An 18,694-nucleotide genomic window follows, 5' to 3' on the forward strand; every position below is an offset into this window, starting at 1 on the left:
AAAATACCTATTTCATTACAGATTTTCATCCTTTTGAAGATGATTTTTACATCTTCATAGATGTGAGTTTATTGGGGTTGAGTGTTTCCAACTGATAAACTCAATGAAGAATTACAGGATAGAAAAATGCATGCAATGTTATTCAATTCTATCTGAGAATGCCATTCTAAAGAAGAACATCTTGAATCTGTTCTTCCTCCATGTACCAGCTGTAATGTTGTACAAATTTGAGTGGGTAATGTTGCTATGGTAACAAAAAATCCATCCATGTAATTCTGGAAAGTGGGACAGTATCTATTTCAAAAGCAGCACACCGAAAGCATTTCTATTGCATGCAATGAATTTAAAGTCTAATGGAATTTAGAATTTTTAAGTCGAGATATAATTATTGGCTGTGTACAGGTTAATTTGCGTAAAATATTTTAGTAGAGAAAGAAAGAGGGAGAGTGAGAGAGAGGGAATGAGCAAGGGAGGTGGGGTTGCCTTCCTGGCTGCCTGAATCTCTCAGCCTACACAATCTCCTCAACACAATCCCAAGCACTGTAATGATGTTGGATATGCTTTAAGAGTGACTTCTTTACCACAAGCTCTGCGATCTACTGAAGGACACATAAAACACTGGGTGAGTATGCCTTTTGATACTCTCAGCTAAATACCTGACAGTTTAGTATGGTGTTCATAGCAATGTAAGGGGCACAAATATGTAGTGTTCTGTTTGTTTTTCATTCTCTAATGCAGGTATTACTTCTTCATTTAAATTATTTGTAACATCTTTGCAGAGTTTTGACTCCAACTCACTATGAATCTAATGTGAAACACACACAGAAACACGCACGCACGCACACACACACACACACACACACACACACACACACACACACACACACACGTATACAGACTGCAATTGTGTCCATATAGTCACAATAATTTTACAATGGCACCAAAGTTTCTGAGTCTGGCACTGGTAGTCATTATTTACAATTTTCACAATAAGAGTATGCATTAATATTTGTGTGGGTCTTAATTTTATCTGTATAATTTTCAAAATGGACATCAGTAGTACTACTTATATTACTGGAGTGATGATATGGTATTGATATTTCATTCAAAATAGGATAGAAATGAGCTAATATTGCAAACAAATACACAATGTAGTCCAATGTTGGTATGTTTATTTAGAGCATAGTGGCTATGAAAATGTCTAAAAAATAATTATGTCAGTTGTATGAAGCTAATATATTGATTAAGAACTCCAGGAAATGGAATCCATTTTCTAAAGATGCAGGAAGACAACACCTTGCTACATGTTTTTGACTGTGGTAGCAAACCGTAGTATCTGTTGGTCAATACCTTTGCTGTCGAGCTAATGTGTGACCAGTTAATCCAACACAGATCAGATTAAGGAAGGGACAGCAGAGATTACAAATAAAGAGGACCTTGACTGAATGGTAAGGCAGACAAGCAAGTATTGGGGTCATGTCACCTAGATTGGCGTCTGGAGAAGATCACTGACCGGTCAGCCAGAGATAAAAATAACAAAGCTCCGCTCAGACTTTCTTCATAGATTACAAAAGAACAAACATGTAATTAATTGTTAGAGTAATTTGAATTGCAACACTTTAAGAGAATCATTAGAAGTTCCCAAGTCTTTATTTTCCACATTTTTTCCAAATTCTATGTCAGTATAACCCATAAGCATTTTATGCTTTTATTCCTAACAAGCAGTATCCGGTTAACGTTCTTTTATAGTTACTGTAGACTCGCTGTTAGGCTTGGTATTTTTAGCATGTTGGATCAAACCGCCATGGTGCCAACAGGTGGGCAAGCACTCCAACACCATGACCTTTACGAGCAACAACTCCAATTCCTTTGCATTCTTCTCTTTGGCTCTCATAAGCATTTCTAGATGTGCAGTATCATTTTGTCTCTTTAAACAACCAAACCAACTGCATTGAAAATCATACAAATGCCCAAAACACAAATATACTCATGCATATTCCTAAAATTTCAATACCAATGTAAGAACTCCCACTTAGCAAAGACAAGACAGCCCATAACTCTTTCACCTATAGGTTTTATCAGTTCATTCGTAATTGGTGAATGGTAATTTGAGCACATTTACATGCTGTCTAGTAAATTCTGCAATGTAAAGTCCAAATAGAGTGACACACAAAAACAAAAGAAATTCAATGGACCACACTGCCTGATCCCATGAAATCCTAACTGGTCCATCAATACTGACCCACACTATGTGCTACTAAGAATCGATGACCCAGTGAGAAATGATGCCCTTGAAGCACCAAACAATACATGAAAAAACATTGAAATCGTAAAACCAAATGACACTCATCAACTGGTATCTTTTTGCTGAGATAGGTAGACAATGAATGGATTTAATGACAAATGGATTAAAAGACAGACAGACAGATAGGTGGTTACTGAGCAGACTAATCTTGTAATGATACGTATGACTTACTATTTGAAATTATTATCCTCATATCTTGCCTCTGAGCAGCTGGTAAAAAAAAAAGACAGAACTTGTTGAAATGATTTAAACCTAATCTGAAATTCTTTTTCAGATAAATTAGTGCTTCAAAGAACATGATGGAGGAAAAAGACTTGCTGAAGGAACGTCTCCAGGCTATCACGGTAAAGACTTTGATCATACTATAATTCACTCTACTATAATTCTTTTTTTTTTGCTTAATGCTATGCAGCCAATACAATTACAATTTGTCAAAATCAGTCTGAACAGCATTCACGATTCAGCCTGAAAAATAAAATACTATAAATTGCATGTGGTATTCTGCAGCATGTACATTCATTAGTTGCCATTGGATTTTCTTGTATTGACAATTCTGTAATGACCATATTTTCTTTTTACGAGTAAAAATAGAAAATATGATTGTCTATTTCTATGCTATTATTCATTAAGAATTGTGAACAGATGGTGGTATCATCACAAGCCTGTGAAGCCACAGATACATCTTTTTATTTCTACTTCCAATTTCCAAACACTTAGCTTGTCCAGGGTTACATGAAATTGGAACCTATCCCAGCTGACTTTAGTTGAAAGCCAAGCAGAATTGAGTCATCACCAGTTATACACTGAACACATAATGTAAAAACCCAGTGATATTTAGAGATTAAAAAAAAAAACTCCATCATTAAGTACTGGTAGTGAACCACTAGACTGTAATTAATTGTAACGTCTTTTTGAATAGAGTAAATGGGATTTTCATGATTTAGCCGTCACTGGTCACACAGACAATGATCATCCTTGACACCGTCAATGTCAGACAGGTCTAAAAATAATAGAAGACGAAATTAAAGAGATCTCCTTTCACTGGCGCGTAGTGTCATGCTGATCCAAGATCCTTGAGCTAAATTCAGGCAACAATATCCTAACAACATCCTCTGCATCACATTAACATTTCCTATTCAACTAGCAACAACACAATTTGGAGCAAAATTTAAATATGGGAACTAATACACCAAAGGCGCATCTGGGTGAGGTCATACTCATAAATCAGTGGCACTTTTTATTTATTTATGGAAGTCAATTCCCAGCTGTCACCCCAAGGTTGAAGACTTTGACCTAGAGAGAAAACAACAGGTGTAAATGTGTTTTACTTTCTTCAACAGGACAAAAGGAGAATCCAGGAATATATTGCCAAGAAACGAAGAGAAATAGAGGAAGAAAAACTGCAACTTCAATACATAAAGGTATTTTGAATGTCTCTGGTTCATAGAATATTCAATATGAGATGTACATACTTGCCTAAACAGTTTCAAATATAAATAATACACACTACACTAACAGTTATAATGCTTTAATTAGAAAGTGGGTATTTCACCCAGTCTAAATGGTTAATTTACTTGCACTTGAAAACATAAGCTCACTCTAATCATGGTAATTATAATTAAAAAGACTATTGTTATCAAAACATGAAATATATCTGTACAACTGCTCCTTCCAATCGGCTTCACCAGAGATTTGATGAGTCAATATTTTTAGTTTTCATATATAGTAGTTTTCTTCATCACCTTGAATAGTGTGTACTTTCTGAGCTTTATTATTCACATGGGATGGTGACCAAGCCTTACCTGAATACATATATTTTATTTAATTGACAGAAAAAAGCACTCAGGGAGCAATGGCTGATGGACGGGTTGTGTCAACAATCAGAGGAGGAGCAGGAGGCTATGAGGCTTCAGGCTGAGGATGAAAAACAACAAAGCGATCAACTGCAGTGCAGTATCGACAGGTAACTATACTCAAACTCCCTCTTCGTATCTTTAATAAATGAGTCCATTCCACTTGGTTTATTCAAATACTGCACAGTTGCCTTAATTCCAATGTGTCATTTCAGATGCCACATCTGTGTTGCTCACCTCATTTTTTTTCATTTTAAAAAGCATCCAAAAATACACAACAGCAGTGTTGTGATAGAAAAAGAAACACATACATTGCCAAGTGCACTTATGTTGCAAGCTATGTTCCAAAATGGACAACGAAATACCAGTAAGATTGCTCAAGTACATTGGAGAAAAGGCTTAGGATACTGCATACAGAGGCGGAGGCAGGGCTACTCTATGCTCAGTAATATCTGCTTTGGGAATAAAGCAGAACAAAGGGAATCTGCAGGAGTAAAAGAGTCCTTGCGTCAGAGAAAAATCGAGGCGAATGCGATTAGAATTACAAGCCAAAAAGGCATATTAAAAAACTGTCTATCTAAAGTTGAAATGGATTTCTTGTTTTTTTATTTTTGTTTTTAATATTGCCAGTGTTACAAAGTCTCAAATGGCCCAGATATCCGGACTGTTGCTTTGCATGTGGAAAATACTGTATATCACTTTATTTTTTTTAAATAAGCATTTGTGTTGGATTCATCAAACTGTTTTGCATCCAAATACATATTTCCCTTTGAAATGCTTCTTAAATAGCTTCTCTTATTCACTAGGATAGAAAAGGAGATCGAGGCCTTAGAAACAGAGGAGCAAAATATCTCTGCCAATGAGGAATATGTTCTGAAGCGATTAAAAGAAGTGGAAAGGACACCAGAGGACATTATCAAGGTAGGCAGAGCGAGAAAAAACTAAAGAAGTTTGTGTCAATTATTGCTTGTTTGCTTGCTGGCTTTATTGGTGCTTTAGAAACTTAACAGAAAAGTTTGGTTAGAATTTGCTTTTTTTAAGAGCAATGTTGTGAGTTCTAACAAACCAATTATTGATTATTTATTTGTCTGTTTGTTTGCTGTTCTTATTTGTGCACTTTGTGAAAGCTTTAAACGTCATTATAGATGTAAAATGACAATAAAAGCGTTCAATTCAAATTCCATTCAATATATGTTATGGAATTGTTGCATGAAATGATTGAGGATTAGAGCAAGAGATCTTTTTCATCATTGAATTTGGTGAATTAGTGTTCATTTAATATATCCCATCATTCATTTTTCATTTTGAAATAACTCCTACAATATAATAATTTCTGGAGTAAACAGAAAATGGCTCCACGGCTGCATCATTTTACACTCGTAGGTTTCTTGAAAGACTTGCCAGAGGATCTTGAGCATTACAATAATCCATCCGAGAGGCCCCAAAAGATAGGACTATTTTTTTTATGCACCAGCTAGCAGCAATAAATCAGAATTATTCATATTGCGCAAGTAAAAGAAAAATGTTGTCCTTGGCATTTCTTGTATGTGGGTGCTGAATGATAAATACCTTTTCTAGGTTCTAGAAATATCATTTCAAATTATTCTGGGTTCAGTATTCCTTCAATTGTTGTGTTTCTAAATGTATAATGGCACTGCAATGCTTTCTCTTTTTATTTATCATAACTTTTTATTACAGTGGCATTGACTCTTAAGAAATTCATTAGTTTAAGCAAGATCCAAACTGTCAACAAGGATTAGAGTGCCAATATAAATGCATGGGGATGGCTCCATCTACTGTGTGTAAGAACCTAACTATATATGAATGTTTAAGTCACTCACAATCATTATTTTATCTCGACCAATTACTTGGCTTGGTAAAAATTCTAATAAGATTTTAAGCAAGTGTGATAACTGCCTTTAATTATTACACTGCCACTGTTTTGCCTTGCATTTTTTTAAGGGTGTATTCGTAATAATGTGATGTTGACTTGCTTACTTCTTGTATTATTTTGATATTCAAGTACTCTGTCTTCAAATGTAGGGGTTAAGTACGGATTTCTGCTCAGGTAAATATGGTACTTCTGTTGAATTTGGTTTTGTATGATTGCTTTGCTTAGATATAAAAAGTACATGTTTTTTAGGAAATATGTACTATGTAGTTGTTTCTCTTGTGTTTGGGCATGCAGAGCATTTTTGTGGAGTATGAGTTTTGCTTCATGAGAAATACTGACATGAGTTTTATTGCGCATTAATACAACAGCAGGGTGTTGTTTCAAGTACTACAAGTATTAACCATGGTTGACATTGGTTTGAATAATTATAAGACTATAAGGAATTTTGAGGTTAATTTTGAGGTTAATTTTGAGAACTGATGGTAGGAGTTGTGCTTTTTGAGTAGTGCTTTTGTATTGGATATTAAAAATGTCTCCATTTAGCATGTAAATGGATATTTTTTTTGCATTGGGCTTATAGCTAACAGCAATAAAAGCAGCAGTAAAAAATCTCATGGCTTTTTAAAGTCATTCAATCATTTTTAGATGCCGATTGCATTTTTTTTTCCTCTCAGATTTGACCCACGATTCGTCACTACGGCCCGCAGAAATTCCATTACTTTCCCCGAGGGCATCGTCAAAAAGTCTGAGTCCAAAAAGTGGTAAAGAATTAAATGCAGGCACAGACAGAATTCACTTACACTTATATGGAGGATATTCATATTTTATTCCGTTATGATGTAACATGCCATTTTAGCTACCCATCAATTTTCTGTTTTGAATAATTTGAGGGATCTTGGAAAAAAATTAGGTATCAAAGACAAGCCAGGACTGTAGGAACATAAATAGTGAAGATTTGGAACTAAATCGAGTGAAATCCAACATAAAGAGACTCTACTTCTTATTCAATTCACTCGAACATACTTTTTTCTTCATATAAGAACTAAAATGAAAATCTAAATTCATTAAACGCATACCATACAGTGGTGACTTAAGATAAGTGTTCTGTTCTTTTACACAAGCATGTTCCCAATTTAGAGACTCCTATTTCGTGTCTTGGTTACTGTGAGTATATGCACTTATATCTCAATTCCCCTGATAAACATCTCATGTCTTGAAGAATTCCCAATTTGGGTCACAAGTATCTCAAGGCACCACTGTAACTGAGATTTAAAAAGTATAAGGGCTTGATTTTTTTGCTTTTCAGCGTCATTTGCATTGGAGATCAGTGTGGAACACGATAAAAGAACAGGAACAAGTCAAGTGGTTTCTGCATCATCCATTACCCCAGAAAACATTGAAAAGAGAGGTTTAAAGGTGTTTGATGATGGGCGTAAATCAATATACGCTTTAAACTCTGACGAAGGCTCACATTACCCTGGTGTAGACAGTGAAATGACATCCCAACAGGCGGAAGAGCTTCTACGACAGGCAACAGATGAGACCGTACCTCATGATTTACAATTCCATCAACCCGTCTACTCGGCGGCTTACCTTGGAACAAGCAAGCTCTCAAGACCAAATATAAGAAACGAAGGACAGAATCAAATTCCAGTAACATCCACTCATCTTGGTGAAGAAGAAACAGAAGTAAAAATCCATGTCCAATCTATCCGTGAAGAGGAAATGGTAAAGTCTACCAATCACATCCAAAGCTCATCCAATCCTCTTATTCCACAGATTTGTTCAAGCCATCCCAAAAACAATATGAACAGTGATACAAACAGTCTTGTCACCGTCAAAGTCATTTCGGAAGAAAAGACTTTACCGCTTATTTGTAAAGACATGAAGGAAAGTAAGTCTTTTTTTGACTATAGCAACGTTGTTGATATCCAAATAGGACGGACGGAATCTCCACCTGTTACTATGGTTTTTATGGGCTACGAAAATGCGTTAGATAAAGACGATATCGACATTCAAGCGGAACTGGTAACCGTAGCATGTAGCGATGATGACGAATTTGAACATGAGGAATTCCTTTCGTACCACCCAGAAGGATACAGGAGTAAAGTGTTTCAACCTGAAAATGTAAATTCAAACTGGAACCATTTAGGGCACCACAAGCCAACATTTATTCACAAGTCAGCGGAAAAACGACCAGTTTAAAGACTTGTAACTTGTCTTAGCTAAATATTAGTCATGAAATTCAGTTCCAGATGAATGTCTGCCTCAATCTTAGTGAACTATTTCTCTTATTCAAGTAGAGAATCAAACATGAGCAGCATGACTTCACAGGGAGTAATATCAGATTTGTAAATGAATACAGTGTTCAGTGTGTACATAAAATGTTAATTTGTACAAATGGTAACAGCTGCATTGACATCAGAATGTACTAACTTATTTAATTACTGCAAGGCACATCTGCTTAAACTGACAAAATACCACTCAGCCATTTATTATTTCAAAATTTTCCCATTTAAAAATGGACTGATTTGAGGAGGCCATTTAAATCTTTCACTTGCTCCTGCCATTAGCAACCCTCCCACTTAAAATAATAATTAGTTTATTATTAAGGTAATATTTGAAAATCACTGCAGTAAGAATTTCCAAAGAAAATGGTGGTGGAGTGGACTTTTTTTCAGCACATACACATTGATTTACAAAATGGATAACAAAATGACTAGGGACTCTTTAGCCATGTTCATAAATGAACAGTTTCAGCTTCTTTTGTAAATTCCACATTTACAAAAAAATCCATTAACACTCAGCTGAGTTTTTCTTGTAAAATCTTTGTCCTTGCTTGCTTTTCCTTCCTTTCTGTGCTGTCATTACATAATGAGAAGAAAAGAGGAGGCTTTACAATTGTTCAACTAATACCAGGGGTACAGTTATGTAACTGCAATATCTTTCAATAAAACAAACACTGGAAAAAAACTGTACCTTTGGGGTCATGTCTGTAGCTAGACATTTTCATAGAGTGAGTTATTTTTCTGCTTCATATACTCACTTTGTTGTTATGTCAATGTTGGCAGAGCATTGAGTCATGTATTAGTCATTTTTCAAGATATTTTTCTTACCTAAAGACAACCCTAAGGCATGTCAAGTTTTCCAAAAATCCAAAATATTCCTGCAGCAGAGTTTGTATTGATGTTGCATTAACCATAACCAATATTGAGAACTTTTTGGAACATGCCAATGGTCAAAGAACTATATATTTATTCAAGATTTTTGTAAAATCCTGCACAGAAAGTACTGACTGGTTACATTTTGTAGCGGTAATGCAATTAAATCATGCTTTTAAGTGGCCAAAATGAGGCAGGTGGCTCCTATGAGGATTTGTGTGTGTGTGTGTGAGGACAAAATGGAATCTCTTTTTTCTTGTGTTCATCAATGGAAGGCCAAGTATTGGTCGCCTTTCTTACACCCCTTTCGCAAGCCACCCAATCAGGGACTGTAGCATCCAGGCAGAACGGTTAGATTGAGGCTGCTCTTGGAAACAGAGCAGAGTCTTGTGCATGAGCCTGCCACTTTATCACAGGTAGGTCCAATAACGCAAATGCAAATAAAAAAGAAAAAGTTTGGGAGGATTTTGTTTTTGTCGAAGGATATCAGATGTAGAGCTGCAGTGAAAGGAAAAGCTCCCATCATCCAGGCTGGCAGATTGATTGGATTGTGTTCTGTCGCAAGCTGAATATGTGAGCGGAATCTTGGAGTGTTTTCTGCAATGACTGCATTTAGAGTGAGATGAAAAATAGACAATTTGTGGCAGGATTGGTTATGAACATGGCAACTTTTGAGCTCAGGTTAATTGATGTGATTGCTATTTTTCTGGATTGTAGTACTGCAGCATGTTTTCTCATGTGTGCCGACTCATATAGCACTGTAGGGGAATATAATTAATGTATCTTTTATTGTCCAAGGATAAACTATTCCTTTGTGTTATCTAAATTGTGTTGCATATACATTTTGGGCAAAAAAAAGAAGTCTGTACCCTCAGCCCTCTTGATGAAATTAGTTATTAATCAAATTAGGAAATACATCACACTGTTTTCTACAATCTTAAACAATATTTTCATTCCAAATTAAAAGAGAGGTGATATTTTGTGAAACCACATACATTTGACAATGCTTTTTTGGTCTATTCTTTCCTGTATTTTAGCAGAAGCTGCAGCTGAGACAATGCCAATGACACACTTCTGTTTCTTTCTGAGCAGTTATGGTACTTGCTCCATCTTCTCTTTTATCCGGCGCAGCTTATTTACGACACGCATTTATATGAGCGTAATTTATACCAAGCTGTGGTGGCAGACGCAAAGTAGCTCTTTAAGAAAACTGCTTCTGTGGTACTTGCTTTTTATATGATGACTATGATTTGGATTTCCAGAAACAAGAACATTGCATCCACAACTTCCCTGAGTGACATTTTAATACCCAAATAGATCCCACAATTATTCTAAAGGATATAGGATGACTAAAATATCTAATTTTTGCATGCCTTGATGTTTCCAACAACAAAAATGTGCATTACAAATAATAGATTGGCTGTTGTATAATATATTCGAACTGGGCGATTTTAAAATAGTATTTGTTTGAATATTATTTATGTTATCCAATAAAGTTATCCAATTTATTTTTCTCTTGTGTGCAAAGATATACAATAAAACTACAGCCCAATAGGAATAAGGCAAATTTTAGTTAAGTACTAAATACTGTAATGTAACTGTATTAATGTAATTTAACCTTTTCTGACAGGGAGATTATTCCATAATAGATACAGGGACTGACTGAATAGTGTTTGTTTTTACCTGTAAGTCAGTAAGTGTAGTTTGTAAGCTGTTTACATCATCCATTTTACGTTTAAATAATAAATGATGCCATATTATATGACCTCTACTCTTCTGTTTTGGTGCCAGTAATAGTTATATAGTTGTCTTCATTTGTATTGGTGAAAACCACAAATAATTCATCATTTCTTTTACAAGTGTAAACTTTTTATGAAGGATATTTGCTGACTTGGGGAAAGATGCAGCAATTGCTGTAGAAGGCTAAAATGTAGGCCACATAACTCTTTAGGGAGCTTTTGTTCAGGCTTTGAGCTGGAGAAAGATGGTGGGGTTTAAACATTAATTTGACATCCTTAAAATCCAGTTTGATATCTGTGTAGTAATGCTCTTACTGTCCTTATTAGTTATACAAAAAAAAGCACACGATTACTGTCAGTATTTGCTGACTAGTGTTCAATTAAACTGGACAGAAATATTAATAAATACTTAAATGGATTTCAGAAGTGACTTGATCTGAGCGGAAGTCTAGAGATAGCAAAGTTGCAGGTGTTCCAGATTGGACGCCAGTCTAGGGGGCGGATGGTGTTAAATAGCCGTTCCTTCAATTGCCTTGTCTGGGATGAGTGGCAAAAACATGGCCTGTGCAAGAAATGTACAAATGTCCCCGGCTATTTTTTGGTCGCCATCTGCTGCAGCTTGTTGTTGAGGGACTTTGCATGGCTAAGAGTAAGAATTGGTTGGATTGCCTGGATGCAAAGAACTCATGATAAGACTATTTTTTATTGTAGAAAAGTGCAGAATTTTGATCGCAACCTGAACACAATATTCCTTCTCAGTCACAGTCCACTCATGAGTTGGTGAGTGGGTGGTGGAGGAGGTGGCAGATGAGAAGTGCAGTGAGTGTCGCTGCTAATGGTTACCATGGTTACTCAGTCTGTTACACGTGTGTGTCCTTGTAGGTTTCTTTGTTGTGTGTGAGTGTGTGCTCTAATGCCCAAATGTGTCACAGCAAGACAGTTTGAGCTTTTTTTCATCTCAGAGTTGAATTGAATTATGTTACTCTGATTATTACTTTGATACAAGAAGATAAATATTGCCTGACACGTACAATTTTGCTTGTAATCATACAGGAGACCATGCTCAGGTGAAAATATTGTCGTAATATGTCTGAAATGGGTGTTCACTTAGTCTGTCTTGCTATAAAGTCATTTTTTATGTGGTATAAAATATCACAATGTTCTTTTTTAGGGCATCTGTTGTAATAGTATAGTTCTCTTATATAGTTTTGTATGCTGAAACTAAATATACTACTGTTTGCAACAAAAAAAGTGTAGACATGAAATAGAAAGATGCAAAAAAAGGTCTGTTAAGAAAAGAATAAACACTGTGGAAAAAATAAAGGCACTTTTGTCATATTTGAAGCTTATACCAGATGTGCAAGAGCTTTTTATAGGGTTTTCTTTAAAGTTAATAGCTAGAAATGTCAAAATTGATGACATTTTGGGAGACAGTTGTCAAGATTTGATATTGCTATGTAGAAAAGTGCATCACAAAAGCATGTTTTTAAGTTCCGTAAAACTGACAGTAATGGGAAAAGAAGTGTTTCAGAATTCATCCGCTGCAGCCCTCTTACAATGTGTGGAGGCAGGCAGTCCTCCTGTCTTATATAAGAGCACATGTAATGCATTGAATTTGCCTGCCTCCAAGCATATCCGTTATGTCTTTCAATGGATAACCTAATTAATTGACATAAAAACACTGCGGCAACATCCCTCCTTTCCTCATCACGCTCCTCTTGACGCGCACACTTGACAAACAGCCTATTTAGACAATCATGTTATTTATATTTAGATCCAGGAACCTAAAAGATTCCCCTTACAACGATTTAGGTTTCAAAAGAGCTTCTAAGAGAAATCAGGAGTCTTTTAAGACACTGTTCAAATAAAATGCTATGCCATAATGAAATAAAATTGCTGTAATTTGAGTTATTTTTTGGGATGATTTTCCTTCCAAAAAATGTGGCAAAGTGCAGACTACATTAATTGTGGCTAAGAGGGCTTGACTCACTTCATTTAAAGACTGTTTTCCATCTCTTTTCTGTCTTAATTTATTCAGAAAGCTACTTCAGAGATAGAAGATTCAGATGGGCAAGAACTAATCAAAGGTTTCTGCAGTTCAGAGAAGCCCAACGTTGATATTGACACTATGGAAACCGCTGAATTACCTGAAATGGACAACAATGAGGAGCTCACTATGGCTGATTCCACAGATAAAGAACTCGATTTCAATATTGACAATGAGCAAACTAGTATTAATACCGATCCATCGGATTTCAACCATGAATCAGGTTCCAGCAACGTCTCAGCCGACTTGGTGACCAGCACACCCAGTGTTTTGCCCGAAAATCCTGAGACCAGTATTTCCAATGATATTCCAAGCCATGAGGAAAAAGCAGCTATACTAAAAGAGGAAGGACATGATGAACTCCAAAGAAATGAGTCTATCACTTCTTCTGTGTCCGATACGCTGTCCAGTGCTGAAAGTGTTTACGAAAATGAAGCTCATTGTAAGACACAAGAGCAGGAATTAGAACAGCATTGTCCAATAGAGAAAGACTTTGACCCATTGAGTGTCATTGAAACAGAAGAAGAAGAGGTCGAGGGAGAAGTCAAGGAAGAGGTCAAAGAAGAGGTTGAGGGAGAGGTTGAGGGAGAGGTTGAGGGAGAGGTTGAGGGAGAGGTTGAGGGAGAGGTTGAGGGAGAGGTTGAGGGAGAGGTTGAGGGAGAGGTTGAGGGAGAGGTTGAGGGAGAGGTCGAGGGAGAGGTCGAGGGAGAGGTTGAGGGAGAGGTCGAGGGAGAGGTCGAGGGAGAGGGCGAGGGAGAGGGCGAGGGAGAGGTCGAGGGAGAGGTCGAGGGAGAGGTCGAGGGAGAGGTCGAGGGAGAGGTCGAGGGAGAGGTCGAGGGAGAGGTCGATGAAGACGTCAAGGAAGAGGTCAAGGAAGAGGTCAAGGAAGAGGAAGAGGTCAAGGAAGAGGAAGAGGTCAAGGAAGAGGTCAAAGAAGAGGTCAAGGAAGAGGTTCAGGAAGAGGTCCATGAAGAGATCCATGAAGAGATCCATGAAGAGATCCATGAAGAGGTCCATGAAGAGGTCCATGAAGAGGTCCATGAAGAGGTCCATGAAGAGGTTGAGGAAGGGGTCGATGAAGAGGTCCATGAAGAGGTCAAGGAAGATGTCGAGGAAGACATTTATCAAGAGCAGGCAACAGATCCACAACTGTTGCTAGATGATGACAATGAACACATTTCTTGCAATGATGACTATCAGAACTTGGAGGAAGATGAAGAAGCAGAACCCGAAGTTGAACTTTTTGAACCAGCTGTTTGCGAGGATTTGATGCAAGAGCAGAACATAGATGATGCTATGTCGGATGTTTCGAGCGAATCCTGTCGTTTTCTGGATCCTGATGAAGTGGATGAATGCCTAAGAGTTGAAGTTGCAGCCGCTTCTTCTGACAGTGAGACTGATGAAAAATGGAGAACAATATTTTCCTCTTCTATAAACAAAGAAGATGATGACTCCTATTTGGACAGCCTTCAATTAAGCGCACAGGAGCTTTTTGTGCAAAAAGTGGATGTGATCGACTCTGAAGACCAAGATAATGACCACTACGACGACGTCCAAATTAATGTTCCGGACATTGAGGAAGTGCTAGAACAACCAGACACTGAGTCTCGCACGACACCTCCACAAGATGTGAAATATATCTCTTTAAGCCTTCAAGGTCTGTCCAAAATCTCAGAAGATGAAAATGAAAATGGCAGAGATGACAGTAATAATCATAGCACTCAGGAAAATGACTCTCAGAACACAATGTCAGAAACAAACAGGAAGATACCCAAAGACTTTTGCGTGATACAACAAACAACAAGTGAGAATGTTAGTACAGAGCATGTTGACTTCCAATTGGCTCGTAAACAGTGGCGGGCAATGGAAGAACAAACTAAAAACAAGGTTCTAATACCTGCAGTCAGGCAGCCTAGTTTGCACTGTAGTCACAACTGCATGTACACACCGGTCCGAAACATTGAAAGAAGCAACAGAAAATCCCAGGATCTTGAAAGCCTCAATCTATCTGGGGATTACACACACATTCATTTCAGCCCATGCTCGGAAGATTCCGGATTGGACGACTCCAGTTACAGGTCTCCTAATGATGACTTTGAAACACCCGTTGAACGGGAGATTCGCATATCAATGGAAAGAGAGGAGAAATACAGAAAGGAAAGGGCTTTGTCCAGTATGGGAAAATCTGTGGACGCTACATTTGGCGCCCAAACAAGAGGAATCCCAAGATCCATCAGCACTCCTCTGACACCGTCATTTATCATCACTTCTTCTCCCACAAAGGAACCTTTAAAAAGTGAAACAACGCCTACAAATGTTATCATCCTCGACCCAAGTAATGATTTCAATTCCAATCCCAGACACGGTGAATGGTGTTCTGAAGACTCGAGCTCGAACCTTATCATTCTAGAAACGTCCAATCTGATCATTCGCAGTGCTTCGGATTTCTCTCTTAACAAAAGCTGCGAGCCGCAGGAGAAAATGTTCATGAGTAACCCCTTTTTCAAGCTCCGTTCCAGAAGCTCAATGTCACTGGTGGATGAGGAGATACAAATGGTGAAGCAAAGAGAAGAAGAGCTGAGGAAAGAAAGGGCTAATCTTTATGGAAAAGGGAGGTTTAATGACAAAAGGATGTTATCTAATAACTTGGGCACTTTATCACTAGACAATCCAGGTAAATATTTGTCTTTAATCAAGATTGTGTATACCGATTCACATTAATTGACAACATTTTTGTCTCATTAGCTTCTTTGCCAATGAAGTGCAAGTCCTCGCCATCATCACCAATGAAAACACCCAAGATGGACCGTTCAACTTTATCCTGTGATCACAGAGTAAGATTCAGCTTGAAGTAGTATTAGTACAAGTACTTGTACGTATAATAAAAGTTTCTTTTTTTAGTTTCCAGAGGGCTACACTGCCGCAAGACGCAAGAGTGCCATGGCTCTGCGCTGGGAGGCAGGAGAGTTTACAAAAAATGAATAATAAGATGTCAATCATTATTTATAAGTGTTGAACATAAAATGCCGTGTTGCCAATATTCATCGGATTTTGTGATAGCAGATTAATGTTTTGGTATTGCTTTGAGCTAGAAGAAAATGCTACATGTTACAAATGTTTGTTTGCTGCATTCCATTGCGAATAGGTTAGAGAGCACTTTAACAATCATACAATGCACAAGGTGTCTTATGTGTATGGATGTATAAAATGTTTTTGGGATTAATACTAGTCAAGTTGGGAAAAATAGAAAGATAGAACATATAAATCTGTTAATAATAGTTAAGGTTTTGGGGTATGTCAGGATAATATACTGCATGTATTACCAAGATAAGATAAAAGTAATAATTTTATTGTGTATGCCTGAGACGAAAGAGCACAAAGAATGAATTGACGCATGAAATAGTATAGTTCGGGATTTCTTGATAGATCAAAGTTTAAGGGACATTACAGGTACTCTGTTTCCAAGTAAATTTGGTAAAGTTCCAATGTTTTTACATGTAATTTTCAAACCATAGAGCAAAGATAAGAAAGCACAAATGATAATTATAGTTTGCCTTTGCAGGAGTATTTTATTTTTCATGGAATTATACACCTGCCTCAATTTAAATTGGAAAATACTTTGTATTGAAGGAAAAAATGTCAAAGCCTTAGTTCTAAAAATGATGTCTGTAAAGCCAAAGAATGCAAAGTGGACACCTTCTTTCTTATTGCTGGGGAGGGTTGCATGAGCCCCCAATAAGCATGGATTTATGTTTCCTTGTGCTATTTCCCACATACTACATACACATCTTGAGATCTAATCAGATTCTATATTTAATTTTGAGAAACGTGTTCACATCTTTCTTTTTCTAATGTAAAGACTCTAGTTTGAATGTACTCTAATATAACCCTAAAGTGACCTGGATGTGAAGATGACATTACTAGAAGTATATGAATGCATTTATTGGAGAAGACAAAGATGTATTTTCATAAATAATTTGAACAGCACTTTCTAAAACAGAGACTTTTATAGAAAAGTAGGTTCATTGAGCACCCTTTAAAAATCCCTTTTTAGTAAATAAAATATCCTGAATGGGATAAGTAATGGAAAATGAATGAATTGCAGCTGGCAAAATTTGAAAAAAAACTTTTCCAGCTAAAAAAAGGTAGAAAATATTGTCCCATACAGTGCAACAAAATACTATATTATTTCTTGAATCAACAAATAACTGTTTCAGCATTTTTGTCATGTGGCTTTTGTAAATACAACAAAATAAGCGTTCACATAAGAGTATTACTGAAATGTGTGTGGATCAAAAACCAATGTGATGTTGATTTCCATCTTTGTTATACCACTGTTAATACCTTAAATGTGAAACATATTTATTGACATATTTTGATGTTAATATCATATAAGCTATTTGGGCAAATGCCGTGTTCTACGTGTATGTATTATTATGCCGGTTTGCCACTTTGCCAACTTCCTTAAGGGTGAGCTAAATGTTATAACCTTTAAGCAAAAACATTGTTACACAGACTTTTCTCAAATGTGCCATGTTATATGTAAAATGTATTTATTTTTTAAATATCAAAGAGTTCATATATATTATGATGTATGTACATTCAAATATTTATAGAAAAATTAGGAAGAAATTGACACTAAAAGCACTTAAAGAACACATGCTATTTTTAAAATTAAAAATCTAACTATAACAGTTTTTATGATTTTTGAATTGCTCACACTATAATGTTAGTGAAAGACCTTTATTTAAACATTTAAAAAGTCAAATTTCCAAAATATGTATGCGGTATACAATATGTACTGCAATCAGATATTTTAGCTCTGGTTATATTTTCAAATTAGGGCCACTAAGAATTGTTGTTTCTTGGTCTTGGAGTCAATGTTTCCTGTGTTGGTTTACATTGTTTAAACAACTGTGCATTTCATAAACTGCTTGCTTGTGTTTCAACGTTCTGTTAACGTTTTCTGCTATGGTTTTTACAGGGCAAATATTTGGAAATTATTATTGCCCATGCAAGTGCAAGATTTGTGCAACAATAAAAATAGTGCAAAATCAACACAAAGCCTGTTTGTTTCTTTATTTTGGACTGGGGCTATTTATACAGACTGAAGATTCAACATACACCTGCACCCAAACAGTATTTCTTGCAAGGATTTTTTGAGTATTTTCTTTTTAAATGCATCCATAAAAAAATCAATTTGTAAACGCCAATATATTTCTTCAGTTTAAATAACATTAAAAGCTTTCTGCTACTCTTCTGCCACCCTGTGGCCATAGTAAAGGTTCTCTACTGATGCTGCTACCATGACAACGGTCATCTTTTTTTTTCAAATAAAAACATATAAACCAGTGGAACAAAAAAGTTTAGTTTTGCATTTAAATTTGTCAACAACCATCTAATGGTTACTCATTTCAAGACTTTGCATTTAAATTCTGATCCTGAATATGGCCGATGGTGATAACTCTTAAGAGATATGGAAATACATTTTAGTATTTGCATAAGTGGACTGTCTAGAAATCTTCAAATATAACAACATTACCAATACATGCCAAAAAATTGGTGTGGGGGTTGTTTCCCTTTTTTGTCCTGACTACAAGCTCTGTTGTATTTGTGAATATGAGTCACATGAAAACCCCACAGGCAAAAGTCCTTGTCTGACTAATTAACACAAATAGATTGTGCAAGTGATAAT

General features: G+C 36.4%; 1 protein-coding gene across 1 annotated transcript; it reads left to right on the plus strand.

Annotated features, from left to right (window-relative positions):
• Nucleotides 1-464: 464 nt before the first annotated feature.
• Nucleotides 465-17,781, plus strand: palmdb (palmdelphin b). The gene is made up of 8 exons (XM_077736525.1): nucleotides 465-622; nucleotides 2,580-2,649; nucleotides 3,646-3,726; nucleotides 4,138-4,268; nucleotides 4,965-5,079; nucleotides 12,991-15,673; nucleotides 15,745-15,833; nucleotides 15,901-17,781. The coding sequence occupies exons 2-8, from the start codon at nucleotides 2,602-2,604 to the stop codon at nucleotides 15,982-15,984; spliced, it is 3,231 nt and encodes a 1,076-aa protein (XP_077592651.1). The 5' UTR covers nucleotides 465-622; nucleotides 2,580-2,601; the 3' UTR covers nucleotides 15,985-17,781.
• The last annotated feature ends 913 nt before the right edge of the window (nucleotides 17,782-18,694 follow it).

Source organism: Stigmatopora nigra, chromosome 16, assembly GCF_051989575.1.
Source record: "Stigmatopora nigra isolate UIUO_SnigA chromosome 16, RoL_Snig_1.1, whole genome shotgun sequence".
In the NCBI taxonomy this organism is placed as follows: domain Eukaryota; kingdom Metazoa; phylum Chordata; class Actinopteri; order Syngnathiformes; family Syngnathidae; genus Stigmatopora; species Stigmatopora nigra.

What these genes read in the sequence shown, in the direction of transcription:
- palmdb (XM_077736525.1), top strand. Translation starts at nt 2,602, where the DNA reads ATGATGGAGGAAAAAGACTTGCTGAAGGAACGTCTCCAGGCTATCACG. An exon ending in TGCAACTTCAATACATAAAG is followed by an intron (nt 3,727 to 4,137) that starts GTATTTTGAATG and finishes TTTAATTGACAG; the next exon opens with AAAAAAGCACTCAGGGAGCA. An exon ending in TTTATCACTAGACAATCCAG is followed by an intron (nt 15,674 to 15,744) that starts GTAAATATTTGT and finishes TTGTCTCATTAG; the next exon opens with CTTCTTTGCCAATGAAGTGC.